Source organism: Colossoma macropomum, unplaced genomic scaffold (assembly GCF_904425465.1).
Source record: "Colossoma macropomum unplaced genomic scaffold, Colossoma_macropomum, whole genome shotgun sequence".
Classification (NCBI taxonomy): Eukaryota; Metazoa; Chordata; class Actinopteri; order Characiformes; family Serrasalmidae; genus Colossoma; species Colossoma macropomum.
Window position 1 is genome coordinate 19,228,716 of NW_023494796.1, and position 16,922 is coordinate 19,245,637.

General features: G+C 36.6%; 2 protein-coding genes across 2 annotated transcripts in view; one reads left to right on the forward strand and one right to left on the reverse strand.

The window, feature by feature from the left end:
- Window positions 1-304: 304 nt before the first annotated feature.
- On the reverse strand, window positions 305-16,156 carry smim14 (small integral membrane protein 14). The gene is made up of 5 exons (XM_036583083.1): window positions 15,924-16,156; window positions 13,385-13,464; window positions 5,632-5,680; window positions 4,679-4,827; window positions 305-3,145 (listed from the first exon to the last, which is right to left on the reverse strand). The coding sequence occupies exons 2-5, from the start codon at window positions 13,457-13,459 to the stop codon at window positions 3,107-3,109; spliced, it is 312 nt and encodes a 103-aa protein (XP_036438976.1). The 5' UTR covers window positions 13,460-13,464; window positions 15,924-16,156; the 3' UTR covers window positions 305-3,106.
- Window positions 5,766-16,922, forward strand: part of ube2kb (ubiquitin-conjugating enzyme E2Kb (UBC1 homolog, yeast)) — a 36,386-nt gene continuing 25,229 nt past the window's right edge. Inside the window, exon 1 of the mRNA XM_036583080.1 lies at window positions 5,766-5,780. The gene's annotated coding sequence lies outside the window, so the exon portion shown is untranslated. The remainder of the gene's footprint in view (window positions 5,781-16,922) is intronic.

The following is a 16,922-nucleotide window of genomic DNA, read 5'->3' on the forward strand; positions in this document are numbered from 1 at the left end:
AAGTGGGAGAGGTGGGAAGTGAAACATGATATAGCTTGTTTTTATTGTATTTCCCTGCCTGTTGGTGTACAGTGATGTAATCAAAACTTCGAAAATGTTTTAGACGCAAAGGAAAAGTCATTACGTTTTGAACATGACAAAAAACAAGAATTTTATCTTTTATATTTTGAACTCATGTAAAATATTTTAAATGATGAATTGTGTTTAATATGACCAGCAACACAAATTAACAAGGTAAGAAGGTCCATTTTGATTTCAGATTTACTCTAAAGTCTGATGGAAGCCACACATATACACAAAAAAGTACAGTATAGATGTATCTGTTTTCTTTATTTGCAGTAACCAAAAGTGCATAGTTGAAGCCCTTTCTCTTAAGGCTAGAACACACCGACCAAACATTCCACCTACATTCTGAAGTTTGTAGTTATCCTTAGGTTGACAAAGCAGAACTGATGAGCCAAACCAACCAAAGTGAATGGAGAGAGGACAATCTAAATTTCCCCATAAAACAAACATGAGTGGAAATGTTTTTGTCATTTGTGGTTGTTTGTGTTAGTCAGATCGGTGTCCTTAAGCCTTTAGAGCACTCAGTAACTTTTAAACAGTGTCTATACACAGTAGACTGTGCCTGGAGATGAATTACATAGACTTCTGTGACTTAAAAGGCACACCAACACCATTCCTGAAAATATGTTCAATTCAAGCACTTATCAATCAACTCTGATAATTTGGTGTCTAATATGCCTTTGAACAAACTAAAAATTAAGAAAAATCATCTATGACATTCAGAAAAATATTCAGAGAAATCATCAATGCCCAGCTACTAACTAGAATATGTGCTCAAGACTTCATGTAACAGCAGAAAGTTAGTCCTCAGATTTTTCTGACCCATTCTGGAAGAGATCTGTATGTTTAACCCGACCTTTTTTAACACAGAAATAGCACAAAATGAGATTCTGATTCTGACGCTAGTCACTCTAGTTTCTGATAATACAAAGCTATCCTAATAAATGCTACTACGATTATGCTACACAAACATTCAAAATACATGTTTACATGTAGTCTATGTTCCTCCAATGTGAAAAGTGAAAAATGTACTGATTTTTAGGCCAGTAACTTTAAATGTTACACCCAAACATTTCAAGTTTACAAGAACAAGGTGATTTTCATAGGCAATGGCTCCTCGCCAGTAATATGATACAGGGGTAGAAAGCATATTGTCACTGTTGAAATAAAACTTCCTATCTCCAAAAGGTAATTTTACAGGAGACGGAAAACTTTCCTAAATTTTAATGTTAGTAAATTTGGATATTAATGACAATGATAATTATCGATCATTTCTATTGGTCCATTCATCTAGAAATTTTGATAAAAAAGGGCATTTTCAAAACCTGCAAAAATAAACAATAAACCAGCGAAACCATGAATATACAAGGTTTTTTTCCCACAGCAACTGTTGTGAGGCAAGCTTTCTGTACAAGCTTTAAAGAATGCTCCCATATTCAACTGTTTGAGAAGAAAGAGTAAAAGAATGAGAATATTCACCCCATTTCTAAATGCTGGTCACTTTTTTATGCAATGTTATGTAGTGTCATTTTCTTATTGGCAGATAATATTGCTTGTTTGAAGATATATTGCTTTAAACAATAAAAATTATCTGCCAACAGAATAAGACGATTTCACTAAATAAAATTACTTAAAGCAATCATACAATGTCTATAAATATGTAGAGTAATCATACAGCAACTTCAAAATGTTAAAATGCTAAATATTGTTCAAAACTATTTGGGTCAATATCAATGCCAATACCTTGATTTTAATACCAATTCTTGGACAGTACTTTTTTCAGTACTTTCTTGGGTAGGTGTGGCTTAAAGCAGAAATTAATGTGAGGTACTGAAAGTGGGTATATTTACTTACTGTAAAGGATTGCCGACTAATCAATTAGCAATAACATTAATGATGTGCTTACAGAAGGTAATCTGGACACCCAATCAGCAGTTTAAATTTTAGAAAAGTATGCTTGACTGGCTTACTAGTAAGAAACTGAAATTTGGAACTGAATGACAATTTTTTTGCTATATCCAAATAATTTGGTTGACATTGTAGAGGTATACAACTTCAGTACCCAGCCCTAAATGTAATTGTAAAAGTATTAGATAAATTGACTACATTTAGGATGGTTTCACTTGCCAAGATGTCATTTTTTGCATTTTGTGTGTAGCTTTGAATTAGGATTACTTGTATGTAGTCAGCCTTGTGTCCAATTATAAAAACATCATTGCCCTCAACTCTGAAAGCCACAAACCATGACAACAGCAAAGGCCCAAGATCCAAGTCATTCCTACACAGTTCTCATACTAGGATTCACTCTGGCATTCACATCATGATGGGTGTAACTATATTGCTCAGCTCTAGTCATGTAAATCCTTCTGAGAAAAGCAAATTGTGCTTACAGAATTGTATGGTACAAGGGCCAAAGCCCACGCTCTGAGCTCATGAATGACATCAGAAGCATCCAGGATGACATGGCTGTTATGGAATGCACTTTGCCCTCTATCCTGCGCAGATAAGTAGCCTTTCTAACCACACTAACGACACACAAAAGCCCCTCAAGTCTAGATACACACACATTAGTAACAGGCTACCTCAAAATGAATCATACTTTTTCTGCTTTTTCTAGGATTATTCACAGTGTCTTTCAACCAACATTTATAGCTTGTTTACTTTAATGCTCTAAAGCCACAATATTATATAAAAACACTCCCCTACATTTTTCAGAGAAAGTTAGTGTCATAAATGTCTGAAGCTTTTAGTTTGTTTAAAAAAGGACACCAGTCAAAATCTAAGTGTAAAAAAATGAAAAGACACTGCTTTCAGTACTCTTCTCTCTTCTTCTCCCACCTCAACACCTCTCAATCCAAGTAAAAACAGATAAGAAAACTGAGAGAGGAAAAAAAAGAAAGAAGAAAATATTAAATGATAACCGTCAGCACAGAAACAGTAACAGGTAAAAGTAATCGGTCAAATGGAGGCCAGGTCAAAAGTTCAGGTCAGATGTCAGAGTTTTTGGCCGTGGGTAGAACTCGGGAGCCCTGTTTGGTCACTAGTCCACTGGAGGTGCTGGGGGTTCTCTGCCATGATTCTACAGAACAAACAAACAAACAAAATCATACATACATAAATACATACATACATACAGTCCCTTCTGAAAGTATTGGAATGGAAGGGCTTCTTCTTTTGTTTTTGGTGTACACTGAAAACATTCGGGTTTGAGATTAAAAGATGAATAGAGATGAGTGGCTAGAATGTCAGCATTTATTTTCTGATATTTACACTTAGTTGTATTAAACAACTTAGAACATGGCACCTTTTGTTTAAACCCATTCATTTTCCAAGCAAGAATATCAGAACATGTGACTGACACGTGTTTCTTGTTACCCAGAGATGCCATGTTAGATTGACTGTTTAAAAAAATTAATCGCTCTGAATGTCTACTCTTGTTTTGAGCCCTGGGTTTCACCTGTGAAGATGAAATTTGTTGTCAAACAGGATAAAGCCCACAGAGCAGGAGTGAAGGTCTTAGAACCTCACAACAACTCATCCTTCAAATAAAACTTTCAAAGCAGATATATAGGCCATACCAGGAGATGCAAACCACTCGCTAGCAGTTAGATCTCGAAGGGCAGAATGGAATTCCCACAGAAATACAGATGAGCCACAAAAGCTCAGGAACAGAGTTTTATGGATGGATGAGACCAAGATTAACCTCTAACATAGTGAGAAAATGGCATGTAAAGTGTGTAAAAGAAATACAAAACATAAAAGCTCAGTCAAGCACAATAGTGGTAGTGTCACAGCTTGGGTGTGCATGGCTGATTTTGGAATGGGCTCACTACTCTTTATCGATGATGTAACGCATGATTGAAGCACCTGGATTATGAAAGTTTTCAGGGAAATGCATCCAATCTAATCAGGAGGAACTTCATCATGCAGCAAGACAATAAATATACTGTCCACACCATAAAGGACTTTATCAGGGGGACAAGGGGGAGGTTTTAGAATAGTCAGTCAATCACCAGACCTTAACCCAACTGAGCATGCATTTCACTTCCTCAAGAGAAGACTGAAGGGAGAAACGACACAAAACACACAACAACTTAACTAAAAGCCTGGAAAGACATCACAAAAGAAGAATGCAACAGTAATATCAGTGGGTTGCCAGCTTGTTACAGTTACTGCAAACAAGGGACACACAACCTATTATACCAACCTATTATTATAATATTAATTGTTATTTACTTTAGTTTACAATAAGACTATGTGTGCCTATATTTTTGCTCACCTAAAAATTGGGTGGTGTGCCACCAAAGGTGCCATGCAAAAGTTGTTTAACACATCTAGATGTACATATTAGAAAATACAAGCTGAAATTCTAATCACCATTCATCCTGCGTTATGGCACAGTTTATATTGTATGTTTTTCCCCAAATATGTAAACAAATAAATAGAAATTGTGCAACAAAATTTGTGAAAAGTTGGCATTTTTTCTCTGTGTTAACTTTCTCTTAGGCCTGACTATGCAGAAATTCACATGCTGGTGAGCCAACATAGCAAATTAAAAGATGGGCCTATGGACTTGGGACTGTTATTATGGGGATATTGTATAGTGACTTACGGCTGGTGGGCCGGTGGGTTTGTTGGAGGTTCGGGGCCCCCTTAAACTGGCAGGGCGCAGCAGAAATAGCATGATGGCCAGAACCATCCAGCCCATAATTATCATGGGCAGAGTCACATCTCCCCCTGTTGAAGAACCAGGGCCTGGCACTGCACAAAAAAGTTCACTGTTATGCTGTACAATTTTTTCGCTGTTTACAGTAATCCAAACCACATCCCATATTTGAATGATTGTTAGATAAAACAAGCAAATGAAACAGTGTTCAAGATGTCTTCTGTTCTGCAATTACTGGCAGCTAGAGATGGCAGAATATTACTTTTTTTCCAATACCAAAAATGATCTTGAGTATTGGCTGATAACAATTCATTTTTTTTCTTTAGAAATCCTACGTTTTAGAATGAGCTTTTGACTGAAGCACTTCACTTAAGATGGCCACCCAAAGGTAATCCAACTATTCAAACATGCTGCTCTCCCATAAGAGGAAATACATGAATACAGCATGACAACAGTTTTTGTTTATTTGTTTGTTTTTACCCAATTTCTTTCTAATTTCATCATGGCCAGGTCCAATAGCTATCACACCGAGAAAGCAAAGGCTAGCACTTGCTTCCTTTGAGACATGTAAAGCACTACCACATCTTTTCAAACTATATGTTATATAAATTTGGCTTACAGCTTGGTGCTGAAAACTAAATTCCCTCAGACTCACCATTAGATTCTATTTAACCTTCATTGTGAGATAACAGGAAAAAAAGACGGTTCAGACTCTTAACACAAAAGATCAGGTTATTATCTTTAATGCTGATTAATAGAAACATTCATGGGCCATGATGGGCCAAGCTGATCATCCACCATATTGTTCTGTTTCAATTAAATCTAGCCCTCTTCACTACCCAGGCACACTAAGCATCAGAGTTTTGTTTCTCTTTGAGAAAACCGATGACTGAACTTACATTCCTGAAGGCACTCTGTGTCTGTGCAGTAGGACTGGGACTGCCTCAGCTGGGGAGAGATTGAAAACAACAAAACTGTATCAGCAAGACAGACAAAACATGAAATACTTGCATATTCCATCCCAGCTTCAACAGCCTTTGCATACAAGGTAAGCCCCTCAGGCCTTGAAAACAACGGTAAAAATACACACTATACATCAAAAGTCTGATGATAGCTTCTCTTGTTTTGAAATTTGATTATTCTACATTACTTTATTATTCAGATTTTCTTTAATTAAAAAAACCTACAATCAGAAAAATAAAAGAAAAACTGGAATATAAAATGTTTATTTGTATTGAATAGATGTAATATTTATCACTTCACAAATATCATTACATTAATTAGTGTGTTAATGAACTTTGTGTATTGGGTTTAGCAAAGACATACAATTAAACTATTTAAATTAATAAATAACATAATAAAACATTCTACAACATGTAGAAAAAAAATCAATGTTTGTTAAATATCAAATTATTATTAAATTGTATAATGTTAATCTATTCTATATATATTCAGCGCCCTCAACAATTATTGGCACCCCTCGTTAAGATGTGTTAAAATAAATTCAATTTTTATTTCAGAAGCATAATCTCACACTGAAAATTGTAGAAAAATGTAACCTTTAACTCAAGTGAATTTAAAAAAAAAAAAACTATTACTAAAAACTACTACTAACTAAGAAATCATTATTTTTCATAAAATCACCTGTTCCACAATCATTGACACCCCTAGCAATTCCTAGAAAATAAATGTAATTGAAGCATTTCTGTCATTTCTACTGTAGTTTATAAAGTTGATCAGAGTATCTTGGAACCTGTAATTAGTAATTCATCACTTCCTGTTTCCCTGGGGTATAAATATGACATGACACAGAGACCTATTTCTCTTATCCACTCTTCAACATGGGAAAGACAACAGAACACACCATTCAAGTAAGGCAGATGTGTGTCGACCTTCATAAGCCAGGCAATGGCTACAAGAAAATAGCCACTGGCCTACACCTGCCCATATCTACAGTCAGAGGAATCATCAAGAAGTTTAAAACAAATGGAACAGTGGCAAACAAGCCTGGACGACGATGCAAGTTTATTTTGCCACCACGCACAGTGAGGAGGATGGTAAAAGAAGTAAAAAGTTCTCCAAAGCTCACTGTTAGAGAACTGCATCAAAGAGCAGCATCTTGGGGTCACAAAGTCTCCATAACAACCATCAGGCACTATCTACATGCCAACAACCTGTTTGGGAGGCATGCACGGAAAAAGCCTTTTCTCACTTACAAGCATAAACGTAAACGTCTGGAGTTCACTAAGCGGTACTGGGATTCAACTGGGACCACGTGCTTTGGTCAGATGAGACCAAGATAGAGCTTTTTGGCAACAAACACTCTAAGTGGGTCTGGCGTAACACAAAAGGTGAGTATGTGGAAAAGCACCTCATGCCCACTGTGAAGTATGGGGGAGGATCGGTGATGCTGTGGGCCTGTTTCTTTTCCAAAGGCCCCGGGAACCTTGTTAGGGTGCATGGCAACATGAACTCTTTGAAATACCAGGACATTTTAAATCAAAATCTGGTGGCCTCTGCCTGAAAGCTAAAGATGGGTTGTCACTGGGTCTTTCAGCAAGATAATGACACTAAACGTGGCCAAATCTACAAAAAAATGGTTCACCAGACACAAAATCAAGCTCCTCCCATGGCCATCTCAGTCCCCAGACCTCAACCCAATTGAACACCTGTGGGGTGTGCTGAAGAGGAGAGTGCATAGGAGAGGACCCAGGACGATTTAGAGAGATTTTGCAAAGAGGAATGGTCGAAGATCCCTCTCTCTGTATTCTCCCATCTTGTGAAATGTTATAAGAGAAGATTAAGTGCTGTCTTGTTGGCAAAAGGGGGTTGTACAAAGTATTAACATCAGGGGTGCCAATAATTGTGGCACAGATGATTTCATGTAAAAGAATTATTTCTTAATGTGGGGATTTTTTTCTCTTTTTTTGCATTGTTGTCCTATATTATTTACAAAAGAATTTATCAGAAGCCTAAGAACACATCTTAACGAGGGGTGCCAATAATTGTTGAGGACGCTGTATGTATGTATGTATGTATATATATATATATATATATATATATATATATATATATATATATATATATATATATACCGTTTGAACTTTAAAGTATGCGGTGTGAAAAACTCGCTTTACAGAGTCAAACAAAGGCAGAATCATCTCTCAGGCGCAGCTCTGTGTGTGTGTGTGTGTGTGCGTGTGTAGAGGGGAAGGGGGGCGGTGAGAGGGAGAGAGAACATGGCGGAATGTAGTGACAGAGATTCGGAGATATTTCAGCCTTCTATGAAGACCAAGTCTGACGTTTGGTCATGTTTTGGGTTTTATAAGGATGCAGAAGGAAAGTTAATTGAAGATGACCACCCTGTCTGCAGAACAGGCCGAAAGAAGATAGCGGCGAAAGGGGGCAACACATCAAACTTTACGAGTCATCTTCGCGACCACCACCTGCTACTTTTTAGAGAATGCAAGGTTAACTTTAACGGAGAAGTCTGTGGAGACTTCGAAATAGAAGAAATGTCATGGTTTGTGTGGTTTAACTTATGCTTATGGTTCGTTAATAATATAAAATGAAGCTTTTAGCGTCAAAAAAAAAACAACAATCGGTGAATCAACTGTGAATCGAAACTAAAGCTTTTAACACATATTTCTGTGGAGCAGAGTCTCCAAAATGAGCTCTGAGTTAACAGTCATACAAGCTCTGGAACGAGACGCTGCAGAGGTTCAATCTGCACAGCTCCCCTTTCTCGCTTGCAGTGTTTACTTTCTGAGAAGAGAATAACTGTCTCAAATCACTCAGTGTCCCCTACATAGTGCGCTACTTTTCAAACAAACACGATCATCATTAACAAGCAGTTGAGTTTTAAATAGGGAATTTGTAACCTGTTGTTAATGTTGATTATAGATGACTTAGTCGAACATTTCACGCACTCTTTGGTTGAAGGATTTTCGATTTCATGATCTACGAAGGGCACTACATAGGGAAGATAGTGTGCTTTGAGACGGGACCTCGCGCGAGTAAACGCTGTGTGCCGCTTTTGGGAAAAGCAGAGTTTCAGAGATTAAACTTTAGGAGTGTTTCTGCCACAGCTCAGATGCATGTTAATTTTAAGTTATGTTTTAGTTTTAAAATGCTTTTAGAGAAGCAGCTCAACAGGTGGAGGTGATTAGGGGTACAGCGCCACAACGGCACAATAATGCTGCAGTTGCAGTTCGGACAGAATTCCCCCGAGTGCAACACTTCTTAGAAGTAATAATTTTCCATTAAGACCCACCTCAGAGTTGGTGGAGATTTAATTCTCTATGCAGGGAAATCCCTAATTATTGTATATATATTGTATATATTGAATAAATAATTTTTGCTGAAGAAAGTGAACATGCTCATTTGTATTAGACATCAAAAAAGCTAACGCTACAATGTTTAATGGGTAGTGTGAAAAAAACAGAAGAAAAAAAATCCACTCTGTCTTATCTTTAGACACTCCCAAAATCCAGAGGCATGCTGCCAGCACCGCCTACCTCAGATCAATTAATCATTACACTGATGGACTAGAGCTTTATCCTCATTGCTTTATGTAAACTTTTGTGCCAAGCTGCCAAACATGGAGCAATGCACAGCTGCTTTCAGCAAATGACTCCTGTTAGAAGAGGCCTCAAAATTTCTGACACAAAAACTGCTTATCTGTCAACCATAAAAAGATGTTTCTTTTACAGTCACTTTAACGGCTCCCTCTACTGGTCACAATCCCAGCAAATCAATGCTGAAACAACCTGTCATTACTGCAAATTACACCACACCACTTCGTATCTATAAACTAATGAGGAGTTCCGGTGTTATAAGGATACTGCACGCCCAAACAGCTGCCCAGTCACTACAATCACACCCAGAACTGCCAGACAACAGTGCAAACAGCTCATGGTGCAATTCTCCTGTGCAAATCTTCTGATGATTAGGTATGTTAGCACTGAAATTAGTCATTAATCTTAAGGCTTATTATTTAGGGCCTTCTAGGACTTCAGATAAAGCTTAATGATTTCTGGGAACTAACAAATGACATCTTTGTAGCTTCTTGTTAATTTTTAATTAACAGAATCACCAAACTCTTAAACTCTTTTGTTTGGAAACAAAATCTTGTTAGATCAAACATCTACATATAAAATAAAATATGTTAAGGTCTGTTGCAAGCTACCGGCCATTAAAAACACAAAGTCCGTGTTTAATCTGAAACAGCTAAAAAATGTTAATGTGCTCAAGCGTGAGCTTAGCATACTATTATCAAACTATTTGAGTGCACTACAAAAAATAGCTTTATTGTAAAAGTGTTTATTTTCTTGTTTTTGACATGAGTTTTGACATATATAGCCCAAACTGAAGGCCTAGCTGTAATAGTCACAGTTTGCCACTGCAGCAACTACTGTAAGTTATTGGGTAACCACTATGAACATGCAAGTTATGTAGTTACGAGAGAGTGTCATGGGGACCATTTAGAATAAGGAGTTAAAAGAATAGTTTTTCCAATTTAATCTTTGTCTTTCTGAGCTGTATCGTACCACCGACTACCATAGAAGAATTTTGATGCATTTCCTCATAGTGAAGAATTAGATCAGAAAGACAAGCAGTTGCTGAATTCAGGTGATAACATCTAAAATACATGATTATATAACACAAAACCAAAACTTTAACTACTCAGACCAATCTGAATACAAAAAAGCACAAATATATGTGTATAAATATTTACTGATGGAATTCAGCATCTGCTCAATGGCCTCCATTATGATTATGTTCTAAATCAACAGGTTTCGGGGAAATGTTGTTCCCTTTAGAGCATTTTGCTGTTGCAAACCAATAATGGACTGCTGAAAGAGAAAAATAATGTTCAGTCACCATTCATTTTATATTTCAGACATTTCATTAATGTTTTGTCATAAAATAATGAACAATTAGCGGTGTTAGATGCTAAAAACTTCATTTTACAACAGTTTTGCTCCCAAACTCCCAATGACAATGCAAATTCTATTTTCTAGTAGCACCAAGCTAACAGTGTTGTACATCCCTTTTCCCACGCTGGGCCTAAATGCCAAATGACTTCATACTCTCTAGATAATACACTACGTTGGAATTAAAATACTGGCACCTGCATCTAAACAGTGCATACTGCCCCTTATTCATCAAAGTTCCATAAAAAAAGAAGTGCAGATTTGACCGTCTTTAATGACGTACAAACTACTCTGCGTCCGATTCGCGAAACTTTCGTACGTCAAGGAAACAAGCGGATATTTGAGAGTAAATGATGAATCAGCTTCTGTGTGTAAAATTAAGCCCTCCTATCTGTATCTAATTTATATATAAGGCCCACCCTTATTCAAGCAGATTTTTTTGGGAGGTAGCCAATAAAATGTCAGCGTTTAGCGGCTCGTGAGCCAATGGCAGTGCTTGTAGGCAGAGTTTGAGGTTGAGAAGTAAGTGCACTACTTCGCCTACTGACAAAACTTTGTAATTATGGTGACTATGTGAAAGAGGCAAAACATCTTAAGACGAACAACGTGATTGTGTAGTGTGATTATTGTCCTAAAATAACATATTTAAACACTGTATTATTGCAGTTTATGACGCTTCTGCACTAGCTGCGTTTTGTATTTTTCATTTATTTGGGTGTCAGTAGTATAAAACTAAAGCACTGTGCAATTTGTCTTTGAATGGAATATGGAGTCATTGCAGCCTTTGTTTATTATATGTGCATCTAAAATAAGTACATCCACTTTTGCACTAGCTTGCCATCTGCATAAATGATTAGTATTATTGCTGTTTTCCATTTTTATTCATGCTAGTGGTATTATAGACTGTATTGGTAATAGTTTTGGGCAGTTAATTGTTAAACCTTATTCCCAGTTATATTGGTCTGTAATTGAATTTAAAACAAACTAATCGTGTGGTGCCCCTAGACCAGAGGTCTCGAATAGGCGGACCGCGGTCCGAGTCTGGACCCAGATGCTGTCCTATGCAGACATGGACCTATAACCGATAAACTGTGGAGAATTATTTCATTACGACGGGGTGGTCCCATTTTAATCTGCGTAGCTTTTAATTTTTTAATTTTTAATGCAACTAACTGACTAATTGACTAACTGACTCACTAACCTTTATTATTAACTGCAGTCGAGTCGGATAGTATTTCTCCAGAATGTTCAGTCTTCTGCTTTGCAAATGTAACAATGTTTACATATTTCATCAAACTCCATTATCCAAAAATGTGAGAAAATTCATTTTACAGTGATACGGGCCCTTTAAACAGGCAGTTTTTCTTGTTGCAGGCCGGTTTAAGACTGATATACCCAAATGACCGCTGTTCTGACTGGCTGCCTTGTAATGTGCCTCATTTAAAAAGTAGTCTAAACTGAAATCTTCTTTAGAACTTTAAAGGGCTGGGCTAAACTGCTGATAGCTGAAAGGATATTGACCATTCCATTAGATCAAACTGCAGTCACACAGTAAAGAAACACTATTTAAGACAACAATTAAGTATTCAGACTTTAGATATTTATGAGGATCATGTTATGGTCTATTTAAACCCAGGCATTAATAGAGATAGTAATAAACTAAATATATATAATTTTTGTGTTCAATGTTGTTTTTTAAAAGATCTTTTTTTTCATTTATTTTGAAAGTGAAGTTGAAAGATATAAAATTTCATTTATATTAATTAAAAAAAAAGTTTAATTAAAAAAAATATATCCAAAAAATGCTGTGCCACATTTTTATGTCACTACCGAAACACAAAGGGGAAGTCCATAGGGGAAGCCTTATTTTAGACACAACCCTGAATTTTAGAGCAGGGAGTGAGACTGCATCCCTGTCCCTCATGGCCACATGGTGAGAACTCAGATTTCATTGTTTTAAAGTCAGTGTGTCCCAAAACCTGAAAATCAGAATGTAACATTTAGAACTGCTACTACTGAAACACATTTTCTGCAGTAAAATAAACATTTTGTGTTTTAGTGAAAAATCTTATGATTTTGTTTTTGTTTGCACAATTGTTCAAAGCTGTGTTTGCTAGTCATGTACCAGCTAGTGTTTCTGAGTTCTGCTCAAAATTAGCTGAAATTGTCCCCACTTAAACAGTCACTACTGTTTGGCAAAGTTTTGGTAGTGTTACTGTCTTGTTAGGAAAGGAATGTTAAGTAATTTATCTTAATAAAATAAACATAATTAAGGTATAGGATCACTAACTGTAAAAGTATTTTAGTCAGAAATGTGCTTTTTGCTCTGATTTCGAATCACTTTGGTAGAATGATCCATATATGTAAAGCTATTGTTTCTTGTGATATCACATTTCGTGCAGTATATTTTCCATAAATTGTTTGTATGGACTGGAGAGTCAATGGTACTTTGTGAAACTTTAACAATGTTTACATACTACATTTTAAATTTTGCCTTATTTGCTTTTCTACTGAAGGATACCTGGTAGCAATGTTTTGTCTATGAAAACTAGACTGTCAGATATCTCTCTACAGAAGAATGTGAAAGAGCAGGAAGTGAGAGAATAGAAATGAAAGCTGAACCCACTCTTTTTATCTTGTCACAGGTGGTTAGGATATGGGAAAAACATGTGTGCATGTTTGTGAGCGAGAGATAAAGAGAAAGAGAAATGCTCACCAAGTTGATGAGTCTCTGCATTGCATGTTCTTGAGAGCAAATACACTCACAGGGGTCAAAGCCTCCTTCTGCCATACCTCCTAGAAACACAGACATACATAAATATGCAGTTATATGTATGCCTGAAATGATTATTACACAACCGCCTAATGGCATTTAAGCTGACTACAGTCATTTTCCACAGTCGTTTTCCCAGTCATATTATGCTGAAACAAACAAAATTGTATTAGGTGCACTGGGTTGAGACACATAATTGTAAATAAATAAATGAAAGCAGGGAATGCATTCATTGAGACATCATGGAGCTTATGAAAACAAAGAAGTTCTAACGTCTAATTTGGTACTTTTGGCATTAAGAGGGAGCGCTGAGTGATGTTTGTTTATTTGTTTTCTATGTAACTAAGCATATATACTGCCGGAATAAGTATGTTTTGCTTATATTTTTATATTTTTCATTTTTATAGCTTTACTCTCATGAAGAATATGTAGCTTTGTTTGATCCTACCCATTATTCTATTTTACTGTCGACATTTGTGTGAGTGTGCACTTGTAACACTGTGTGCACTGTGTGAGTACAGTCAGTGTTAGCTATTAAGGATTCATAGCTAGCAAGTAAAGTGACCAATCAGCCTATTTGGTCACTTTAGGATTGTGTTTTAACAGTTGCAAACAATGAAGAAGAAAAGACAACTGAATCAATATGTGCAATTATTTATATTACAATTAATCATCAGTGAAACTTTCATGATTGTGACAGCCCTGGTCATATGCAAATGTTTGAAGACCCCAGTAATGTTTTTTTTTATTTTCTCATTAAAAATAAGTTAACACATTCTCTGCAGGGAAAAACTTAAATATTGCATTTTCATATTTTATTGCATAATTTCTATTTATCTGGATTTGATTGGAAAAAAAAACCACAAAATGTGAAATGTCCCATTTTTTTTTCAATCTGTTAAAATTAGCAAATAAACACTAACTGTGCATTAAAATGTGCAGAAGTGTGTCCTGTGTACTTTTTTACATTTATAAAATTAACAAAACATGTACATTTTAAAAGAAGTGCCCAGACTTTTGCATACAACTTTTTGATAGCAAATCTATCAAAAGGTCTGTGCCTTTTTCAACACTACAGTGTGGTAAACAAATTTAATACTCTAACTTTTTATTGGTACATAAGGTAATATTAGACCTGCAGACCTACATCAAATTCTGAATCTGTCGGTGCTCCTAAACAAATGTTTCAGTCAAACTGAAATTAGCCAGAAACAAACACAAGACAAGCAAGCAAGATGGGTTGTGAATTTGGGCTGCAAAGAAATCACTCAGGCATAAAAAAATTCATCATTGTTTCTAGAGTCATATGCAGAAGTGCACCAATCAACACAAGGGATAAATTATTTACTATGTGACAAAGCACACATGCATTTTGAGTCGCATTTCTTATTCTGCAAAAGAATTTACATGCTACAAAAATAAGGAAAAGGGGATTTTATTTATTCTGCATAATACAGTGGCTGAGTGAGCAAAGTCACTCAGAATGGTTGGAAGTGAAATGGCTTTACTGCAGAGGTGACAGGAACCAGGGTTTTTTACATATGTTTACTCCAATAGGGGTAAATCTGAATAAGAGTTTTCTTTGGGGACTATTTTTACTTATGGCGCATTTACTTCTCAATTAATGGTTTTTCAAAAATATGTTTTAGGCCAAAATTCTATCTCAAAATTATTGCAAAACAATGTCTCAGGTACCAGGAAGCATTTAAATTTGTTTGCACCTTATTTATTGAATTTGGCAGAGTTTTTGGGAAAAAAGTGCAATTCCTATTTAATGCTGTGACGTTAACTGACTGACCTATTGCGTAAGGCAGCTACAGAAAGTCCTGTGTTAATATTACTTACATGTCAGTGTCAGGGTGCTAAGCCTACAGCCTGAATACAAAATTTACTGTGGTTACAAACTGACAGAATCTAAACAACGCAGGATCAGTGCTTGCCTGTGTTAAAAAAACTGGTCTATGGCACAATCAGCAGACTCCAAAAATAATGTAAAATACATAAGACTATGACTGCCTTGTAAAACCGCACACATGTCAACATATGTTAGTTTGTTTCAAACTAAAACCTTCATTCTGATCCTACCCAAGTGGAAAATAAGGAAGTGGAACGCTGAGCTGAATTACATGTTGGTCTGTACACAATGCAGTCTTGCAACTTGACTTGTCACGATCATCCTCACCGTTCAACTTCAACGTTAGTCACGTAAAAGCGTAAAGAAACTGTTAAACGACAATTCGTGTGGTTTATTACAAACTTATCAACTGGTAGCAGTGGTAATTGTTAGGTTCACGTACGGATGCTGAAAATAAAGTCGTTATATTTCATTCGTAGCTAGCAGCGAGGCAGCTATATAATATGTCTCCTACATACATTAAAACAGTATTAGTGGAAGAAAAGAGTGAAACACGAAAACAAACACAACAGCCAACAGTGCAGCCCCAGTGTAAACAAATGATGTGGAGCTGAAGCGAGCTCTTACCGCTCACTGAAGACACTTCAACTGGACACTTTAAACCGCACACAAACCGCTCAATAACTGACCCCGCGGTGTCGTGGCCGTTTGCAGTGGCGGAGGCGAGAGCGGAATAAAATACACATTCAGACTCGGCCGGTGTGTTTTTGGCGCAGGTCCGAAGCTCCGGTTGCTGTTCCGCCTATGTTTTGATACGCATGAGGAAAGGCATGCGAGCGCAGGAGAAGCCACGTCGCTAATCACGCGAGATCTACCAGTTTCATTCGGAAGTGACCATGCCTGTTCCCTACTCCCTACTCCCTAAGGCTAGTATATGATCGTGCCTCTGTCCTATTTTCATGTTCTATTCAGATGATTACACCTATGCTCTGTTCCCTGCCTTTTCGGTAGCCGTTATGCCTCTGTTATAATCTTAAAAGTTAGTTTTATTTTCGATATTCGTCTTTTCGGCGCTAATAACATTTGAACGGACTATGAAGGCTAGTAAAGACTTACATTTTCATGACAGTACGACCACAGAGAGTGATGCACACCTTTTCTTTTGCTGTTTGGGTGACATTTAACGTACCCCTCTATTTGTGTTAATACCGAAAAAGTGAGACGAGATTTCCAATAAAATGCATGCGTTTCTAGACCAAACCTAACCTACATCCGCGCGCACGCATTTGTTTTCCTCCAAATCGTTTCAGTGCTTTTAAAAACATATTTTATTGTTTCCTTTAACAATAGATTCGGTCGGACCAGAAAAAAAGAAAAAAACGTCAATAGCTCCAGAACCACTGTGTCTATACACATCTGATTAATTGTGTTGTTTACTTTGATCTGTGGTGAGAATTGCACACCAATTGCACACCACAAAAAAGGACATTTAATTAACTAAAAAGTAGCTAAAAATGTACATGCCCATACTTATTCTACTGTAATACCTGTAAAAGGTGATGTTACCTGTATACTGACCTACAGTTAGCTTGATGATGACATTCACAGTCTTTAAGGTTGTCTTAT